The sequence below is a fragment of the Amblyomma americanum genome, chromosome 11 (genome assembly GCF_052857255.1).
Source record: "Amblyomma americanum isolate KBUSLIRL-KWMA chromosome 11, ASM5285725v1, whole genome shotgun sequence".
Taxonomy (NCBI): domain Eukaryota; kingdom Metazoa; phylum Arthropoda; class Arachnida; order Ixodida; family Ixodidae; genus Amblyomma; species Amblyomma americanum.
The window spans coordinates 24,593,070-24,613,864 of NC_135507.1; the positions used below are offsets into that span (position 1 = coordinate 24,593,070).

The 20,795-nt window shown below is 48.8% G+C and overlaps 1 protein-coding gene across 1 annotated transcript in view; it reads left to right on the forward strand.

Moving 5' to 3' along the window:
• aus (argus) overlaps positions 1–20,795 on the forward strand; it is a 130,170-nt gene that overhangs the window by 97,719 nt on the left and 11,656 nt on the right. Inside the window, exons 3-6 of the mRNA XM_077644298.1 lie at positions 6,572–6,639; positions 7,170–7,250; positions 8,255–8,425; positions 11,829–11,950. Of these exons, the coding sequence (XP_077500424.1) occupies positions 6,572–6,639; positions 7,170–7,250; positions 8,255–8,425; positions 11,829–11,950 (442 nt within the window). The remainder of the gene's footprint in view (positions 1–6,571; positions 6,640–7,169; positions 7,251–8,254; positions 8,426–11,828; positions 11,951–20,795) is intronic.

Below are 20,795 nucleotides of genomic sequence, written 5' to 3' on the forward strand. Positions count from 1 at the left end.
TTTTTTCTTTTCTCTTTCTATTCTACGGCGATCTTTCTTTCCTTCAAGCGCACCGGGCGCTTCCTCGGCTACAAATTAGTAAATACAGCGGCGAAACGCGCATCGCGACGCCGACTCGTCGTTGGAGGCTAATGGCCCAAGAACTCGGGGAGCCCGGGTGAGATTAGTTCCCTAAGGCCGGGCCTGAGACCGCGCCGCGCGCCCGCTCTTATACCTCGGGCCGGCAGAGGCGTGCTCGGATCCGAAGACGGATCAATAGCGGTTGCTTTTGCCCTCCCCCTTCTCCCTTCCTTCTTCTTGTCTTCTTTCTTTCCGCCGCTCTCTTCCTCCTCCATCTCAGCGGCTGGCTTTCGATCTCTCGGGCTCTCGAGACGCCTCCAAGGCCATTCCGGCCCCCGCCGTCGCTCTGAGCAGCACTCGCAATGGGGCTGGCTATTTGTAAACCGGTGACGTTATTGGTATTGATTGTGAACATACGTGACCGAACCTCCGCCACCGGTCCGCCCCTCCCCCCGTCTGCTTCCTTCGTGTCGGCAGAGACGCCGAGCAGTACTTCGTCTCGAAAACAGTTGCTCCGTCTTTCTGCCTGTACATATACAAGGTAGTACATGGCCCGAGGAGCGCTTTGGCCATCGACGACCACTGCAGCGCCGATAATTCCAGGCCGCTCGGAAGACTAGCATCGACGAGTCGAAGAGAAATGACTAGTCAGCGCACCGATGCAGCGACGACTAGTGGGTAATTTTAGCATCTGGCTGCTAAGGATTAAAGTTCACCGCGTCACGTATCGGAGGGAGCTATAGTGCAGACTGCGTGGAGTGTGGCTGCACTATGGGGAACTTGCGCTGAAGTTTGCGGTGCCGATTGCAGCGCCATAACACACTGCCTAGCGAGAAGAGCAAGCAGTTTTGGGTAGTACTCTTAGTACTTTTCCGCGCCACCTTCAGGCGCTTATTGGCGTGAGCCTCCGCGCTCTGTCCAAGGCGCACGTGCCGTGCGTCAGCTATCTGGGCTACGCCGAGAGAAGCTAGGCAATGAATGCTGTCGGCCAAACGCGGGTATCTAATCGCGCAGAATGTGTTCTCGCGTTTGCAGCGGCGCAAGCGGCTGAAAAAAAGCAGTTTTGAGTCAGCGTATGGAACAATTGCGGTGCCACCATGGCAGCGCAGGTTCCCCATAGGGGAAGTGCAAATGCGCGCATCCCAAATCCGAAGCGGCGGTGATTAGGCTTTCAAGGTAATTATTACTCGTGCCGAAACATATTAAGAGTGTAGCGAGGCAAAACAGTGAGAGCAAGGAGAATAAGGAAAGTGAAGGGGGAGAGCAGGCCTGTAAAAGTATACGTCGGCTGGAAGTCCACGCCGTCGTTTGGAAGGTTGAACCCGAGGCGCGCGCCTTAGTGATGTCGTTCTCACGGGGTTACGAAAAAGCGATGCTGTGATTAGTCATTAAAGTGGACTTCATTTAATGCCGCTTGTTGCAAATGCCGCTTGCTGCGAAGTACGCCCCATATGTCATCATTAGTCTTTTTATCCGGGTGTTTTTTCCGGGCCGCGTAGCCTTTGTCTGTTTATAGAACGCAGGAATAGAAAATACATCCGCCGACGCTGGCGCCACAAGCCGGGCATCGCGTGAACTAGTGCATCGACGTGAAAATGTGGAATGGTTCTCGCTAAAGAAACAGGCTAAGAGTTTGTCTCGTGCCCAGTTATTTCTGTGTACGGCAGCAGTCTCAGCGCAAACGACGTGCACATTTCATCGCGTTAACGTGCTTCGATGGCAACAACAACATATGCATCAAATATAGTTAACCGCAGCCTCTTACTAAACCGAGACACGCACGTGTTTCTTTGGCTCCTTCGCTGAATGTGCTCCGGAGACAATTTATGGGGCTCGCCTGGACGCCTTCTGCCGGTTCAGCGAACGACTGCGTGGTGATTGCTCTTGAATGCTGAAATGCACGCTAGGACATGCACGCTACATATGTTCACGGACACGATCTTACGTCCGCACCACTGGGCCCGCAAGCGATGGGTGACCCATGTTGGAGCTCACCTGGGTAGGAATAAAGAACATTCTCTTCTTTGTATGCGTACTGCGTTCATGGCTGTGAATTTAGGAGGGTAAATTATGCAGGCTATCTAGGTGGAGATGTAGTAGTAATAGACGAATGATAAGAGGGCATCGAACGAACACTGAGTCTTCCACGGCGACTGACGTGAGAAAAAGTAAGAGCAGCAGACAAGTGCAGTAAACATTGAGTTTCGTGTACACTTATCCTGTGTACACTTACTCATCCTCCGCAGGAATGCCGAGAAGGGATGGATTCGTATTTAATAATAATAATAATAATAATTGGTTTTTGGGGAAAGGAAATGGCGCAGTATCTGTCTTATATATATTTCGACACCTGAACCGCGCCGTAAGGGAAGGGATATTCGTATTTGTCTTAGCTAGGTTTTGCCGTGAATGTGGATTCACTCATAACATTACGACTTTTCTCGAGGAAAACCTCCTCAACGAATTGACTCGCTAATTTACGTACGAGAGGACTTATGTCAAGCAGTCACTCGCATTGAATACAGGTAAGACAAGGGAAAAACGGCTCTATTTAAGAGAATTTAGTTTGCACGATGTGAAGAACGTCGCGGCTACGGCGAGTCGGTGACCAGATGTAGCCATCGTAGCCACCATGTTTGGGTGTTGTGTTGCGTTCAATGACACATAGGCCATCATGCCAACTAAGGCCATCATGCGCCAAATTCAAGGTTTGTGCGTTTGATTTGAGGAAAGAACCTGAAATAATTTAACATCTCCTAATTTTTTCAGAAGCTTCGCTTCCTTCAGAAATGCAAAAACGCTAGAAATTTCAACAAGTGATTTTTCTCCCACGAGTAAACTAGGGGGCAATGGGATGTGTTCATTGTTTATTTATTTATTTATTTATTTAATTAATAATTAATTATTTATTTATTTATTTATTTATTTATCTAATCATTAGTACATCAAAGGCCCCATGGAAGGGGTATTACATGAGGGTGTGGAATATGCAGCGGTACATTTATTCGATGGACGGTCTGAATGACGACGGGTCGATCTGATCCACGATGGCGTTTGGCAGGTCATTTCAGTTCCTTGTTGTGTGAACGAAAAATGATGACAGATGCGCAGAAGTGTGGGCAGTGAGAGGGTAGGCGGCCTTCCCCTGGTTTGTGCGATCAGAGATGCGATGTGCGGTGCTGATAATGGAGTTAAGAAATTCATCATAAACTTGTGGGAAATGTCTTAGTAGTTCGAGCTGAGCGCATGAACATAAAATATTGTTTACGGTACGCGGCTACGGCGAGTCGGTGACCAGATGTAGCCATCGTAGCCACCATGTTTGGGTGTTGTGTTGCGTTCAATGACACATAGGCCATCATGCCAACTAAGGCCATCATGCGCCAAATTCAAGGTTTGTGCGTTTGATTTGAGGAAAGAACCTGAAATAATTTAACATCTCCTAATTTTTTCAGAAGCTTCGCTTCCTTCAGAAATGCAAAAACGCTAGAAATTTCAACAAGTGATTTTTCTCCCACGAGTAAACTAGGGGGCAATGGGATGTGTTCATTGTTTATTTATTTATTTATTTATTTAATTAATAATTAATTATTTATTTATTTATTTATTTATTTATCTAATCATTAGTACATCAAAGGCCCCATGGAAGGGGTATTACATGAGGGTGTGGAATATGCAGCGGTACATTTATTCGATGGACGGTCTGAATGACGACGGGTCGATCTGATCCACGATGGCGTTTGGCAGGTCATTTCAGTTCCTTGTTGTGTGAACGAAAAATGATGACAGATGCGCAGAAGTGTGGGCAGTGAGAGGGTAGGCGGCCTTCCCCTGGTTTGTGCGATCAGAGATGCGATGTGCGGTGCTGATAATGGAGTTAAGAAATTCATCATAAACTTGTGGGAAATGTCTTAGTAGTTCGAGCTGAGCGCATGAACATAAAATATTGTTTACGGTTACTACTTCTCCACAGAGTTCACAAGTAGGCTTGTCTTGTTTTGCGGATAATAATAATTATAATAATTGGTTTTGGGGGAAAGGAAATGGCGCAGTATCTGTCTCATACATCGTTGGACACCCGAACCGCGCCGTAGGGGAAGGGATATAGGAGGGAGTGAAAGAAGAAAGGAAGAAAGAAGTGTCGTAGTGGAGGGCTACGGAATAATTTCGACCACCTGGGGATCTTTAACGTGCACTGGCATCGCACAGCACACGTGCGCCTTGGCATTTTTCCTCCATAAAAACGCAGCCGCCGCGATCGGGTTCGAACCCGGGTATACTCCGGATCAGTGGTCGAGCGCCCTAACCACTGAGCCACCGCGGCGGGGCATTGTTTTGCTGGGATGAAGTTATGTGTGAGGTGTGTGTGGCCTATATGAAGACAGCAGCGAATCACTTCCTTGAAACGTTCCTGGTGTGTTCATGACTTCCATTGACCTAAAACTGACTTTACCAAGTGCAGCTTATTTACTTCGGTGTTCCAAGTGGATTGCCATTTTTTCCTTAATTTCTGATGTAGTAGGTTCATGCAATCGTTAAATGAAATATTTGCTCTCCTTTTTTGCTTGCAATTATCTTGGGCAGCGCACAAGTCTGCTCTCTGGTTGCCTTTTATTCCGACATGACTCGGGACCCAGCAGAGTCACCATGTTTGGTACAAGGCTACATCTAGCCACCATATCGCGGTGCAGCCATGCTTCCGCGGCAGAATTCATGGTTTCGGTCCAACGCTAGCCAAACTAAATATGAATGAAGTCTCCACAACATCCCCGCATTCCGCAGTGTATGAAGCGCGCCTTAAGAAGCTCGCACAGAAACTGGCGCCTCTTTTCCTTTTGGCAAGTTTGAGAGGCTCTGTGGCAGTAATCCGTAAATTTCGCGTTTTTCTGTCTGAGCTCACTCGAACACTAAGAAGACAGCGCTATTTAGCCGCGTTTAATGAAGAAAGGGTTGAGGAAGGATCGGTGATGGGAAATCGCAGTCGGTGCAAATTGATAAGAATACATTTCTGCAGGAGTTACGCCCTGCGTTTCGCTGCTGTCTCGGGAAATTATTTTCACGCCGTATCTTTAAGCTTTAACACAAGAGAGAGAGAGAGAGAGAATGAAAAGGAAACGCAGGGAGGTTAACCAGAAGTGAGTCTCCGGTTTGCTACCCTACAATGGGGATGGGGGATAGGGGTAAGAAAGATGACAGAGAGGAAAACGCAAAAAAAAGGAACGTGCACACATGGAGACACACACACAAGGCGTTCCAGTTAAAGTCTTTCACACAGGACGGTAGATTGTAAGAAGCGCAAAAGCGCGTGCACGGCCTTCTTCTGCGACGGTAGGTCCTTTCGATGTTGTAGAATTCTTTTTTCGGATAGCGGTCGGTCGTCCAGTTGGTCAAGTTCGTGGCTAAGGCATGCCCTCTGTGGACTGTACTGCGGGCAGGAGCACAATATATGGCCAATTGATTCTTCATGGCCGCAGTGGTCACAGGTTGGGGTGTCGGCCATCCCTATGCGGAAGGCATAGGCAACACCCAACCAAAGTCGATATAAAAGCGTGGCGTCTCTACGGCGAAGCTGTGATGGCGCTCGAAGACTTAATGTTGGATCAAGTGAGTGCAGTCGCGTATTTCTTAAATGTGGCTCATTCCATTGCGACTCGGTGCACTGCCGAGCAAGTAGGCGGAGCTTCCGTGCCGCGTCAGTTCTAGAAAGAGGAATTGGGACGTGGCGCTCCTCAGTATGGGCTGAGCGGGCAGCGTGATCCGCCCGTTCATTGCCGATAATCCCGCAGTGACTTGGAAGCCACTGGAACTTTATTTCATGGCCGGCATCACTTATATGGTGAAACGTCTCTGTAATATGGAAGATTAGTTTTTCGTGCGGTCCGCGTCGTAGAGGTGACAGTAGAGAATTGCGGCACATTATACATCGTTGTCTTGCGCGGATAGTATTACGGCATGGACGTATGGCGTGGCAGCTACTTTGCCAACGTGAACACAACAAGAACGAAGCATAAAGCGAGTTATTGAGTCTACAGGGATTAGTAGCTTCCTGGACAAAACATCTAGCTTGTGAAGACGCTGGTATGAGAAGTGGAGAACTGTTCTGCTGAAAGAATAATAGGTGCTAGGCAAGTATCGAAGAGAGGGGTGGAGGGAGCGGACCCCCCCCCCCCCCCCCTCTAAAACAAGCTCACCCCTCTGTTGGGATCTGCTTCCGTCCTGTGTTTGTTGCGGTTTTTAGTCGTTATGTCTCACCAACTGGCCTACAACTTTACTCTGCTAAGCTCATCCCCCTTACCCGGTTTTCTTGGCAGTGCTTGTGTTGGGCATGTACCCCCCCCCCCCCCCTTACCTCAATGCAAAAAATACAGTGGGCCCTTGCCGAAATAAAAATCCTGGCTGCGTACTTGATAGGTGGTGCATACAATCAGGCTTGCTCAGTAAAACAAACAACTTTTGCCGCAAGTAATCGATGCAAACGCTTGCTTATTTTTTCTTATGTTTTTCCTTACAGGAGGGAACGGTGTTTTCGGTGCGTCGCCATCTACGAGAAGCACGAGAACGTACTTCAGTACCGGGAAAGTACGTAGCCAAACTTCCCTCCACACGTTCGCATGGGCAGTACTTGTGGACGCTATAAATTAAACGCCTTGCGACGTCAGAGACTGAAAACTACTTAGCCGAAAGCACGGAGCAGGACTATACAGGAGGTGAAACTCCCGTCTGCGCGAGCGAGCGCAGGTGACCAGATAAAGACAATTGTATGCGCCGACGGGGACGCATGCAGTGGCGGCGCCTTGCGGCGCCTCGTAGAAGCAGCAGGAAAAAAATAAAAAATGCAGCGCCCGGGCAGGCGGCTCCGGCGGCGCGCGCTCAAAAGCAGACGACAAGCAGACGACACGGGTGTTTGCTTCAGCGGGCACGCCGTGACGTTGTATTTCAGTAGTTTCTTTCCAGGCCGCCAGGCGCCGCCAGCAGGATAGTGGCGCCGCGGGCTTGTGACCTTGTCTGGTCGCCGCAGACGGTGGAGTTTCCACTCCTATATAGTCTTCCTCCGTGGCCGAAACGTTCGCTGTATCCAGTCGGCCTCGCCTGACACGTTTTCTGCGCAGCTTACTGCGACGAATTCGACAACCTCAAGGAGGCCTGTCACCTGCTGAACGTGGACGCCCACCTTCATTCGTTGTTCAGGGGTGAGTGAGTCACCACGTCGCTCGAGTTTCTCTTAGAATGCTATCTCACCCACAACTTGTAGGCAACGAGTTGAAAGCTAAAGTTGCCGCAAGGCAATCTTTAGCGCCAAAGTGCGCATGCGCTGTACGCCCACACTCCGTCCCTGCACGGCACAGCGTCGCCGGACTTGAGCATAACTGAGTTTGGTTGTTGTTCGCATCTAAAGAAGCCATAGTAACACATCATTCTGATACACTTCAATGCGAGAGCATTAGGAGGGCCATGACGGCGGAAGCTGTCCGGCGTCGGTGTCCGTGTGAAACCCGCATCTGCCAATTGTGACAGATGGCGTTTAGGGGAGTTCCCGCTTTTAACCTCCCAGCACTCCACCTGTCACCCGTTATAACAACGGCTATAGTGGCAGACCGCCTATAAAAAACATCGAATATTATGAAACCCCGACTATAGTGAAATAGTGAAACACTGGCGATAGCAACTGGGCAAAGACAATTCATTGACAGGCTATAGTAATTGAGTTCTAGTGACGATAATCGCTTAGTGAAAAATCAGAAAATAATTTTAGTGAGAGGAAATGAGGAGAGGTCGGCCGGTGGAGGCTTAATGAAGTTACAAGTAGCGGTAGTGGCCATAGGGGTGCAGTTTGTATACTCTAGGCTGCCGAACGATAGCTCAAATTAAGAAAAGGAAGAATGGTCTCCCATTTCCTACGCATCAATCCAATTGATTCCCATTTAACTTCCATTCGCTGCTTTTTTTCTTTGTCGATCCCTTCTCAATCCCCCTCTGCGGAGTGACGGGCCAGGAGATGTTCTCACTTTTTCCCCCGCTCTTTGTTACAACCATTTAAATTTCCTCGCCTCTTTGCTTCGCGTGTTCATTCCCCTTCTTCCTTCCCTTCATCTGCTTCTCTTTTCCCCTCACGGCATTCAATACTCCCCATGTCCCAGAGTTGCCAGCCTGGATATTCCCTACTTACTCCTTTCGTGTCCCCGACTCGCCGCAGTGGAGGCGTCCCCCGTGACGTGCCCTTTCCGGGGCCCGCTGACGTTCACCTACAACCGGGGACACGGAGAGTGCCGACACCCGGTGTCCACTGTGGACTCGTGCTCCGCGGACTGGCGCATCCTCTTCCGTTTCCAAGCCTGCGCCGACGTACAGGGCACCGAAAGCAGCGGTGAGGCATTGAACTACTACGTCACCTTTCTACGTCACTGTACTATGTCACATTACATCACTGTACTACGTCACCTTACATCACTGTACGACGTCAGCTTACTACGTCACCTTACTACGTCACTGTACTACGTCACCTTACTACGCCATCTTACTACGTCACTGTACTACGTCACCTTATTACGTCACTGCACTACGTCACCTTACTACATCACTGTACTACGTCACATTACTACGTCACATTACTACGTCACTGTACTACGTCACCTTACTACGCCATCTTACTACGTTACTGTACTACGTCACCTTACTACGTCACCTTACTACGTCACTGTACTACGTCACCTTATTACGTCACTGCACTAGGCCACCTTACTACATCACTGTACTACGTCATCTTACTACGTCACTGTACTACGTTACCTTACTACGTCACATTACTACGTCACTGTACTGCGTCACTGTACTACGTCACCTTACTACGCCATCTTACTACGTTACTGTACTACGTCACCTTACTACGTCACTGTACTACGTCACCTTATTACGTCACTGCACTACGTCACCTTACTACATCACTGTACTACGTCATCTTACTACGTCACTGTACTACGTTACCTTACTACGTCACATTACTACATCACTGTACTACGTCACCTTACTATGCCATCTTACTACGTTACTGTACTACGTCACTGTACTACGTCACCTTATTACGTCACTGCACTACGTCACCTTACTACATCACTGTACAACGTCATCTTACTACGTCACTGTACTACGTTACCTTACTACGTCACATTACTACGTCACTGTACTACGTCACCTTACTACGCCATCTTACTACGTTACTTTACTACGTCACCTTACTACGTCACTGTACTACGTCACCTTATTACGTCACTGCACTACGTCACCTTACTACATCACTGTACAACGTCATCTTACTACGTCACTGTACTACGTTACCTTACTACGTCACATTACTACGTCACTGTACTACGTCACCTTACTACGCCATCTTACTACGTTACTGCACTACGTCACCTTACTACGTCACTGTACTACGTCACCTTATTACGTCACTGCACTACGTCACTCTCGTCGCCTGTTCTTGCCGCGAGAGCGACAGCTACGCAGTGGTACTTTCGGTGGAACCCGTGACGGTATCACACAAACTAATCCACGTTGCGCGCTTACTGGTCAGTAGTAAACAGTGGTTAATGTTAAATGCTTAATTTTAATGTCAAGCGTAAAGTGCTTAATCTGCCCCTTCCAATACCGGAAAGTAATCGGCTCGCACAAACCGCAACGTGTGTGACACTGCAGAACCATCGTGACAATTGAGTGCATAGCAATGCGGCGATGATGCATCGCAACGGCCCCTACCGCACACGATACGGTTCTCGCGAATGACTTATGCAGTTATTTTACTTGCTTAAGATATCCGCTGAGGTTTACTAAAGGTGCTTCTGATATGGGCGCAGCACCGCTTCCAACACTGGCTGCCTTTGTGACGTGAATTATTGTTCACGTTAAAGCGATCATATGGCTAGCGCTGCATTCAAGCTGCATAAGCAGAGGCCCAATGCCCGCTACGTTCATTCTGAACTCAGGTCTGTACGCAGACAGCACTTCCTCTGCATAGCTTTCGAAAAGTGGAGAGCGCATCGCAAGCACGTCTGCGAGAAAGGACTCCCCGTTTACCCCGTGTTTTTGGTCTTTTTCTCACCATGAACTCAGCGCAAGCTTACTTCTCACCAAAATTAGTACCTTTTGCTACATTGTACTACTGTGTACCTCGACAATATGCCGCTATCACCAACAGCGCATGCGCAGATTGCCCCGAGGTGCCACGTGCACTCCAAGTGCGGGCGAGCCTGGCCACTCTGGGCCATTTGCGCATGCGCTGTTGACGGCTGGCGGTAGCGGCATATAGTCGGGGTACACTGTAGCAGTACACGGTAGCGCTTGTGCTCTGTCATCACGGAGTACTGTGCTTTGTTCAAGAATTCTATAGACGTTCATACTGGCGGCGAAAGGTTAGCCGTCCCGTCTAACGTACGTGAGCAAGGGCAGTTCTATATAGCTTTCCGCGCGGATGTCCATGCTGCTGAGGAAAATGTCACTCAACACCGGGGCGACCCGAGACCCAATAGAAACGCCAGACCATTGGACGAAAACTTTTTCACCCCATCCAACGAAGGTGGAACGTAAGTAAAAGGGCAAAAGTTTAAGAAAACTTTCCACGGAAATGCCACAATTGGCAGTGAAGCACCTTTCGTCGTTATCCTTGACAATGCAGTCCTTGACGTTCTTCAACAGCTGAGCATGGGGTAGTGAGTAAAACAGATCCTCCACATCCATGCTAAAGGCATAATGTTTCTTGTCCTCCATTCGCGACAGGAAATCAACTACCTCAGTAAAGTCCTTCACCGTAAAAAGGGTCGGAGAGCTTAAAAGGAGCCTAAATGCCGCTGCAAATAGCCTGAAACAGCATGATGCCAGGTGTCACGCTCCGATACTACTGCCCGAAAAGGGACAACCGGTTTGTGGGTCTTGACCGTGAAAAAGAGGTCCAACACCGTACCTTTTCTGTTGTTGACGGTAGCATATAGCCCATCCAGGCTCATTCCTTGTAACATACTCAAGGCTTGCTTCTTGATGGCAGCAGGCCTCAACGGCACTTGTATAAAATTCTTTTTCAAAGCTTCTTCTGCCTTCTTGGCGAACACATCTGGTGCGACAACAAAGAACCCTTCTTTGTCAGAAAGGAGAGGCCTCAAGCATTCAGCTGCCAAGTAGTTAATCAATCCCTTCATACGTCTTGACGCCTTTTTGCTCTTGTAGTTGCGGACCATTTCTCAGCACTCACTGACACACCTCTGTTTATCTCCTTCGGGTACGCCTTGGAACACTGTCCGCACGAGCGCTAACTTTTCGAGAGGCCTAAGGCTCGCTCAAAGCAGAACTTGGGACCAAGCTCCAGAGTACGTCGCGACGATCTTCAATCGCCCCATTGCCAAGAAGACAAACCTTTCCTCTCGTCGCTGAAGCTTATTTTCTCCTAGTGGGTAACGTAGGCCGCGCGGTATTCCAGAAAAACTCGGTTACGCGGTCCGCAGTCTTGGACCACTCCGCGTAAAGCCGGAGTTGGTGCTGCTCATTCCTTGCACGGCCGCAGTGGACGCGAAGGCAAACCCTGTAGAAACGTGCCTGTCTCCACCACTCAGAGCATAGGAGACGGCACAACCGCCTCGTGTGCCCAGGGGAGGGCTGCAGCCAACCGCACAAAACTTGGATGTCGGTAGGGCACTGCTGGTTCCATGCGCTCGTGTCGTCTCTTGTTCCTTCCACAACGTCCTGTGTTTCGCGCTGCTTAAAGATGAATCTTGGGTGCGCAGTGGAGGAGCTGACGTGCCTGGCGACGTGGAAGGAAGGCTCGGCCTACTACCTGGTCGGCAAGATGGTGCAGAGGAAACTGCACGCCTTGCCATACTCGGACGGCGACAGCTACCGTTGCTTCGTGAGTGCCTTATACTGTCGAACTCCCGTGCTTGGACTCCATGCTTGGGCTATACTTTGCTTTCATGCTTGGACTCCATGCTTGGGCTATATGTTACTCCCATGCTTGGACTCCATGCTTGGGCTATTGGGCTATACTTTGCTCCCATGCTTGGACTCCATGCTTGGGCTATATGTTACTCCCATGCTTGGACTCCATGCTTGGGCGATATGTTACTCCCATGCTTGGACTCCATGCTTGGGCTATATGTTACTCCAATGCTTGGACTCCATGCTTGGGCTATATGTTACTCCCATGCTTGGACTCCATGCTTGGGCGATATGTTACTCCCATGCTTGGACTCCATGCTTGGGCTATATGTTACTCCCATGTTTGGACTCCATGCTTGGGCTTTAGGTTACTCCCATGCTTGGACTCCATGCTTGGGCTTTATATTACTCCCATGCTTGGACTCGATGCTTGAACTATACTTACTCCTGTGTTACTTCTCACCGATTATTATTATTGCTATTAACTTAACAGCCTGTGTTCACATACAGTTGCACCGCTGTGTTTTATGCACTTTCCTTGTTCAATTTTGTTTTTGCCCTTCCTGCGTTGATCGCGATTGGGATCGGCAGTATTTCTAAATAAAAATAAAATAAATATAGAGGTTGTTCCACCTAAGAGTTTCTGCAGTTTTCAAAAGCAGGCTTTTGTGAACTGGAAGAGCGCTTTTTCGGCACAGCATTGTCAGCGGTGTAATGCACCAGAGCACAGCTAACACATGCCAATTGGCAAGCCGGTGAAGTAATGTTGAGAAAACTTCTTAACTATATTATCCTTAAGCTCCTCAATTATTGAGAGGCGTGTTGCCCACTGTAAGTGATATGCATATAAGTTTTTAGAATTTCGAAAACGCGGTCACCCGAACGGCGCTGTGGCCCAGCTGCATGTTGACGCAGATGGCAGCCGCAATGAGAAATGGTTGCTGAACTGCAGGAAGATGGACAACCGAGTTCTCGGGGGGGGGCATATGGTTGCAGTGAGGGTGAAGAAATGTAAGTTTTGGTCGCGAAAAACACTGATTCCTGCTATCACAAGGAAAGCTTACTACGGGTGGACTGCATGCAGTCTATCGCATCACAGTCCTTGTAATTGGACAAGAACGCGAGTGGTATAAAACAAAAAGGAAGTGAAAAATGCGAAAACACCGTTGGCAAGAACACTCCGGAGTCGATCTTTACATACAACTCCGCGTAACTGACCTCGACAGGGAAAAACTCAGTTGCTCATTTAGGTCGGCCATGTTACCTTGTCGTGATTATCATGCTGGAATTTCATTTGTGCGTGATAATGCGTCATGCGTTGAATGCAGTCATACTCATCAAGCGTCATGGAGTGTTGTATTTAATATGTTGTTGTTGTTGCTTGCCTCACAAAATAGGGCATACCCGCAATGGCAATTGTCCATAACCAGGCTGTGACTAGTTGTATTGCAAATTGCATGCGCTCTTTATTCCACTCTTTACCTTCTTCTTAGGGCCTCACAGATGCACGGCGGCATGTCAGAGGTTTTTCATGTCGGCAATATCTTCTCTTTATTAAAAAAAAAATTCACCTTTATTTATGGATCGTCAAGCGCTTAGTTCGCACGTTGTCAGAGCATCGGCAATAAAAAATCTCAATAAAGGGAAGCCTACACAACCACGACGAGGAAATTTCATCCTTCCCGACGAAGGATGCCAGAATCAGAAAAAATGCTAAGTAAAAAAAAAAAATTCAAACGAAGAAGGCGGGAATCAAAGCCTCGTTCGAGTCACATGTAACAGATTGCCTGTTTAGCGCAGCGCGCCGAGCCTAACAAAAGTGGCCGCAAATCGCTCACTTCCGCACACCGCCAGGGCGGCGCTGTCGTCGAGAAAGCACTCCGCCGTGAAACGCGCGCGCTGCGCTTGAGAGAAAGCTGCCTCTCGGCGAGACGGGTGAAGCGGCCAGCGAGCCAACCCGCCGACGACTCGACCGAGGTAATTGGCGAAAAGCGGAATGAAATGAGAAGAGGGGGTGGGGAGGGGGGGGGGGGGGGAGCCAAACGGCGCGCTGTCAAAAGGAAAGAACAAAGGGAAAAAACAAACAATGGAAGCAAAGGTTTCAAATTTCCCGCCGCGCGTGGCAGCCTGCCGCTCCGCGAGCGCGTTTCAAAAGAAATCTGGCCGCGCGGGGGCGTAGCTGTAGGGAGAGGAAAGAGTGAGGCGGAGAGGCTCCTTTCCGATACGACGCCAGCTGATGGAGATCTGATGCGAGGCTGATTGCTTTCATTTCTTTGGTCGCTCTCGCCGAGAGGCCGAAACCGAGGAAAAGAGAGGGAGTATCACAGTCTTGGTTTTAAATTGAAATGGGAATCGGATAGTCCGCCCCCTTCGTATATCCCGCCGCTAGCGAACGGGGCTCGGTTTTCAGACCCATGCCGACCGTTCGCAGAGTGCCACACACCGACAGTGGAAGAGCGTTGTATCCGCAGCCGTTGCGCGGTGGCATTCCGGCTTTGCGAGCACTTCCGGTGCGGCTCTGACGCGCGCTCTCCCAGTATATATCCACTCCTTTGTGCGCGCTATACAGAGGCTGCGCAAAAGCACCGAAACAGAGCCGACGGATCGCGGCGACTCTCAGGGCGACGGAGGGCGCTATGGCGACCTCCCACTGGTATCAGTTCGTGCTGTTTTCGGCCGGGGCGTTCCTCGAAATGTTTCGCGAAAAGCGCCATTCAGTCTGTGGTGAGGCGAGTGGGAAAAACTGCAAAATAATTAAACGAGCAAATTCGAGCGGGAAAAGCTTTGAGGTTTACATTCTTGCGCGCGTTCGTAATCCGAACCGCGGGGGTCAAAGATCGGCTGAGATATCTCTAGCTGAGCGAGCAGGAGGTCGCCGGTTCGGTCCCCGTCTTCAGCTGTTGGAATTTCGAGGCAGGGAACGGAATGCCTGCGAAAACACGAACGTGAATTTAAGATATATGCGAGTGTCTGAGAGTATCTTACGGTCGAAAATAGCTCCCAAGGGGCCCACATACCCAGCAATTCTGGACAAAAGCATTTTAGAGCGGGAAATTGTTTATGAACGCAATTTTTTCATGTAATCTATAATAATCTATAATAATCTATATATCCACAAATCACCCGACGGCAGTCTTGTATTTTTTTTTTCTAATCACGTTTTTGCTATGGTCAAAAGCGTTCCCCATTGGTTTTCTATGGCAGCCTTAACTGTTCGATGCAATCGCCGGAAACACTTTAAAATGAAGATAATGCTACATGTCAGAATAATGGACCATTACCTTCAATATTTCCATAACAGTGTCTTGCAATTTTACAATTTTTCAAAATTTTTGCCGGAGAAAGCTGGCCTTGTCATACAGCGCCGCTCATTAGCCTACGATGTGACGTTGCAACTTGAACATACTACTGCAATTATCACGAGATCAAAATTTCCAAGTGAGTCTAAGTCGAAAGATATACAGCCATGCACTCCTCCGAATGTGTGCTCTGAAATCTGTGCACAATCAAATGACGGTTGATTATATGGCAAAGACAATAACTGCACGCATAATAGTACATTGACAAAAGTACCGATGTGAGCAGTGGCATCCTCTGTAGATTGTTTACTTAGGTAAATTACAATGAATAAGCAAGAATAGTAGTATTTCATATACTGTTCATAATGACAGAATTACGATAAGAAGCTATATAGAGTAAAATGTAATGTCACATATTAATAATAAAACAAAATGAAAAGTTAAAAAGCCTACATTCTTCAAAAAACCTTCAAATTGACCAGAATTAAATTCAAAGCCTACTCCGAGAACGCGTAGTCGCCGAACGCGTCACGGGGGTGCGAGTTATTTCCAACACTTATTGAGCCTTCTCTGGGAACGTCTCATTGTCATCATCATTAGCAGCCTGACTACGACCATTGCAGGCAAAGCACTCTTCCCATACATTCCATATTAACGATTGGCACGCATTAAAAAACGAACGTATCGAGTTGAGTTCAATCCGGCTTGTGTAAGCTACCTGTGGGGTTGACCTTCCGGTTATTCTCCTGACAAGTGCTCCACCGTAGTGACATTTAAGGTTTGGTTTATGGGGTTTAACGTCCCAAAGCGACTCAGGCTATGAGAGACGCCATAGTGAAGGGCTCTGGAAATTTCGACCACCTGGGGTTCTTTAACGTGCACTGACATCGCACAGCACACGGGCCTCTAGAATTTCGCCTCCATCCAAATTCGACCGCCGCGGCCGGGATCGAACCTGCGTCTTTTGGGCCGGCAGCCGAGCGTCATAACGACTCAGCCACCGCGGCGGCCAATAGTGACACTTAAATATTCGTTAAAGGTGCACTAAAGAGGAATCTGAACTCGTATTTTTACAGCGGGAACTCTATCTACATGTTCCGGGCATTCTTAGAAACTTCGAATTATCGTCATGTGCGGCCGATTGCGCTAATTAAATCAGATTGAAAGTCCCGGCTCCCGCCTTTTTTTGAACTGAATGCGGTAGGTAGGCGGAGTCAACCAACGCGTGGGGTGCCTTTTAGCCAGTTCAGTGGCGGCTCGCTTGCACGTTTATTTTGTTTTTTAGTATTCTGTGAATAAACATTTTCAGTCACAGACAATATAGCCGCAAATTAGGCCCACGAAAATAAAAATATTTGGACTCTTTGATTTATGTATCACTCCGCCGATGGCAGATCGGCAAGCCGCCACGGGACTGGCTGACGCGTTGGTTGACTCCTCCTACCTACCGCATTGAGTTCAAAAAAAAAAAAGCGGGAGCCAGGACATTTAATCCGATTTAATTAAAGCAATCGGCCGCACAGGACAATAATTCCAAGTTTCTAAGAATGCCCGGAGCATGTAGATAGAGTTCCCGCGGTAAAAAGACGAGTTCAGATTCCTCTTTAGTGCACCTTTAAATGCAAAAGATTGGGCACCAATCAGCCCCACAGTAGAGCGGCGCCGCCACGCACACAAACACCCACAACAGTTCATCAACTGCTGTTGTCACCATTTGGAGCCCAGATTACCGTCTTGGAGATAATTTAGAAGGAGGGAAGCCTCCTTGCTATATGACCGGGTTCCCCGGTGGTAAACAATGTCTTGGAGAGAACTGTCTGACGCCACTGTCCTCTTGGAGAAATCGAGTCTATCGGTGTCGTAACCAGGGAAGCACATAATGTAATGGTATCGATTCCTCGGCACACCACATGATGCCCACGGCGGTGACGATGGCAGACCAGCCTTATGCATCCACGCTGGAGTACGAGCGGAACCCGTGCGAATGCGATGCAGCAGAATGACTTGAGGTCTCCTTAGTCCTTTAGTCACACGCGGTTGGTTGGGTGGGCACGCTTTTATTCGCCTATTACGGTCATCATCATCATAACTAGCAGATGCTGATGCCCAGTTGAGCAGACAGCCGACAGTCTCTGCCTATTGTTTCTTTTCTTTTCTGCTCAAAGCCGCTCAGATGCTTTATTCGAGCAAATTTCTTAAACTCGTCGCGAGGTAGATTCCTCGCTCGGCATTCCGTTTTCTCTTTTACGGTGAGGTTAACGAGATGGCGCGAAACCAGAACCGTCCACGAAAATTGGCGCAATAACTTTAGTGGACGCCGCAATTGGTAGTCATAGTTACAAGAACGAAAGCAGCTGGCTGGCCTGGCCGCGTGCTCAATTCCTCGCGTTTTGTTTAAGTTCGCCCTCCTTACGAAGATATGCGTGTCAGCGAGCGCTAATTCGGCCTCTTGGGAGATCTCGTGTCGCAACCCAGATGGTGGGAGTAATCCCGGTTTAAAATAGTAACGCACCTGGCGGCGCACCGCTCATGCATTCCGTTTATGGCAATAGATGGCGTGCACATCGCGCGTGACCACCGTGTTTGGCGCGAAAGATGGGGCGGTCAAGGATGCCTGCCGGCTGACGAGGATATACGAAGTTACAACTCAGCGAAACGCTTAGACATGGTGGAAGGAAAGCCTATAGGAGAGGCTCTCGCTATCCGAGCTTCATGACAAAAGAGTGTGCCGGAAGTCACGTGTTTTCGCAAAGACTTCTGGGAGTCTTTGGCCGACGGCGCAGCTAATAGTAAAGTTAGGTGCAGCGGCGTCGTCTGCGTCATTGCCTGCTGCGCATGCGCAAGCGCGTTGAAACGGCGGCCAACTAGCGAGGGGGAGCCCACACGTACGGCTTCAAACGATGTGACTTAACTTCCTTCCTCCAGTTCTTTCTCTCCTTCATGAGTTCAGAGCTTACGAGGTGTTTCCTCGGAGACGCCGGATATTTTGTGGAGTGATCACGTCGATGGACAGGCTATTAATGGATGCATGAATCACTGGGACAGAGCTGTGTCGTACAAGGGTCTGAGCTCAGCTAATAGTCGCGGGCTGATGATGATGTTTGTGGGGGCATAAACCGCAGTGTAGGGTACTATCACGCGTGTTGCCTCGCTCTCTCGCTAATACAGTATATGCGTAAAATACGAATAGGTTTAGAGGATTTCGGAACACCTTACAGACGAACTGAACCAGCCCCAAGCTGCAAGTGGTCTGGCTGACAGTGCGGGCATGCCGCTCAGTTTATTCACCGCGTATTTGTTGCGTTCCACCCGTGAAGACTGCTACGACAAATCGCTCTTCCACGTGGGTACTGTGGACTTCCTAGTCGTGGGCCGAGGGTCGCGGAGGTGGTAGGGAAGGAGGACATCCCCTTCCTCCCCTTTCTTTGATATTGATTCGCGATGATGATGACTATAAACCTCTCAAAGCGGAGGCTATCGGCGGCTTTGTAACGGCAGTCGCCAGATCATCCCGGCCATCAGCCGGGCTTCTCTAAAAAGGGCACAAAGCTTTCCGCACATTGGCGGAGGGCGGATTTCAGATCTTGCGCATCCTTCGAAAATGCGCCAGCCACGACCGGTTCTGACTTGCTGGTAGATTTTCTTTTCTTTATTTTTATTTTTTTTTGCGGTCGCGTAGCACGCGCGACGTCCACTTTTCGAAATCACGGCCACCGCGAACGGGCACACCTCATTTGCATGGGCTGCTGATGGGCAACGGGCAGTAAAAGATTAGAGAAATAAATAAATATAAAACAAAGAAGGAAATAAGATAGAGGTGGGCAGGGGCAGAACTTTAATGCGCCCAAAGTGAATTGCGACACAAGTCGAGGCGAGAGATTAGCCTGACCGCTCTAGCTCACCCAGTCTCTTTCGTAGCTATATATACGTGCGCTGTGCGGTCCCACTTTCTTTCACAACTTGGCTAAAAGCTCGCGCACGCGAAATGGCTTTTCAGCTGGCGCCTAGTAACAGTGGCGCTCTTTGAGACAAGGTAGCCGTCACGAGATGGCCGAATCGGGTCCGCGAGCGTGCGTGGGAACGAGTGGCATTTCTTCTTCGACTGCGCGACTCAGCGTGAAATACATCGGAACATACGCGGCGGTTCAGATGCACGAATCTCACAGAATCGATCGTGGGGCGCGAAGTTCCCGACAGTGCGAGTTTTTCGTCTTACTTAATCTTCTTTTTCAATCTGGATAATAGCGTGCCTAAGACTGAAGCGCGCGGGAATTGATATTCTCAACTATGCGTCCTAATGTGAGACACCGTTTTCGCGTGCGTTTTGTGGTGTGCGTGCGTTGTTGTTGCCGTCGCTGCAGATGTTGTATCATTGCGTGAGTAGGCTTCTTTGCTGCTTTACTGATTTCTTTAGGACATGTCGTGTACCGAGGCAGTTTTTTGTTAATTTTGTGTTTTTTTCGTTCTTACGTTTTTCAACAACAGTACTGTTGGTGAAATGTTTTTAGAGGAATCCCCTAAGATGGAGTAAAATTTATAATAAAGGAGTAATTACTCATTGTCATCCACCCAAGCACAGCCATACAGCTACAAAGGATAGCTATACAGCTTTGTCAGAGACTTCGCAGTCAAAGAAAAATTCTTCCTAGTCCGGGGATCTGAAGTTTCTGAGAAAGTTGTACAGCTTTCCTTTGTGGCCGTGTGGCGGCGCTTGGGTGGATGACAATGAGTAATTGCTCCCTTATAACAACGGTACTGTTATTTCATAAGAAAACGAAAAAAAAGGGGGTCCGCGTAAAGATGCAAACGTATTCTGCATGCACATATTCCAAATCTCTACCCCTCATCCCTGCCCCGACCGCTAACCAATGGGAGGCCTCCCTGCTCAACGCAGGTCCTGAGGGCCAGAAATGGCCCCCAAACAGGGCCACCGTAGCAGCTTCGACCAATGGAATCCTGAAATAGGGACTCCAATCACAGGGTTCATACTCAACTTTCAACATCATCATCATCATCATCATCAACAACAATGATAGCGCTTTGGAAAACCTGTATTAACTGCATTTTAAGGACAACGCCAACGCATTAGTATAGCCACTGTGTGAATCTGCGGAGAGGAAAGCAAAGTAGAAAATTACAATAGGATATACCCATTCGTCATGACACAAGGCCAGTGCACACTGTGGCTTATTGATGTAGCCGAACGAGGAAGGGAACCTCTGTGCAACAATACCGTGCGCGCTGTGTATTCAGCACGTGTTTCACCGGGGAACATCCAGAAAGTTTGCCCCCATAGTGGGGCCATAGCTTATGCAAAACAGGATTATTTTGAGGTTAGGGGGACGCGGTTTATAATGACGGCGATTACCGTGTTTGTTTCCCTTCCTTCAGAGTCATTTGACTAGCATTGTCGTGGGGTGACCTGCAATGTTAAAAAGGGGAAACAAGCAAGAACAGCTTTCACAGTGCAGTTTAACCTAGTTATAATGTTAGACATGGAAGAGGCCTTTACCTTGC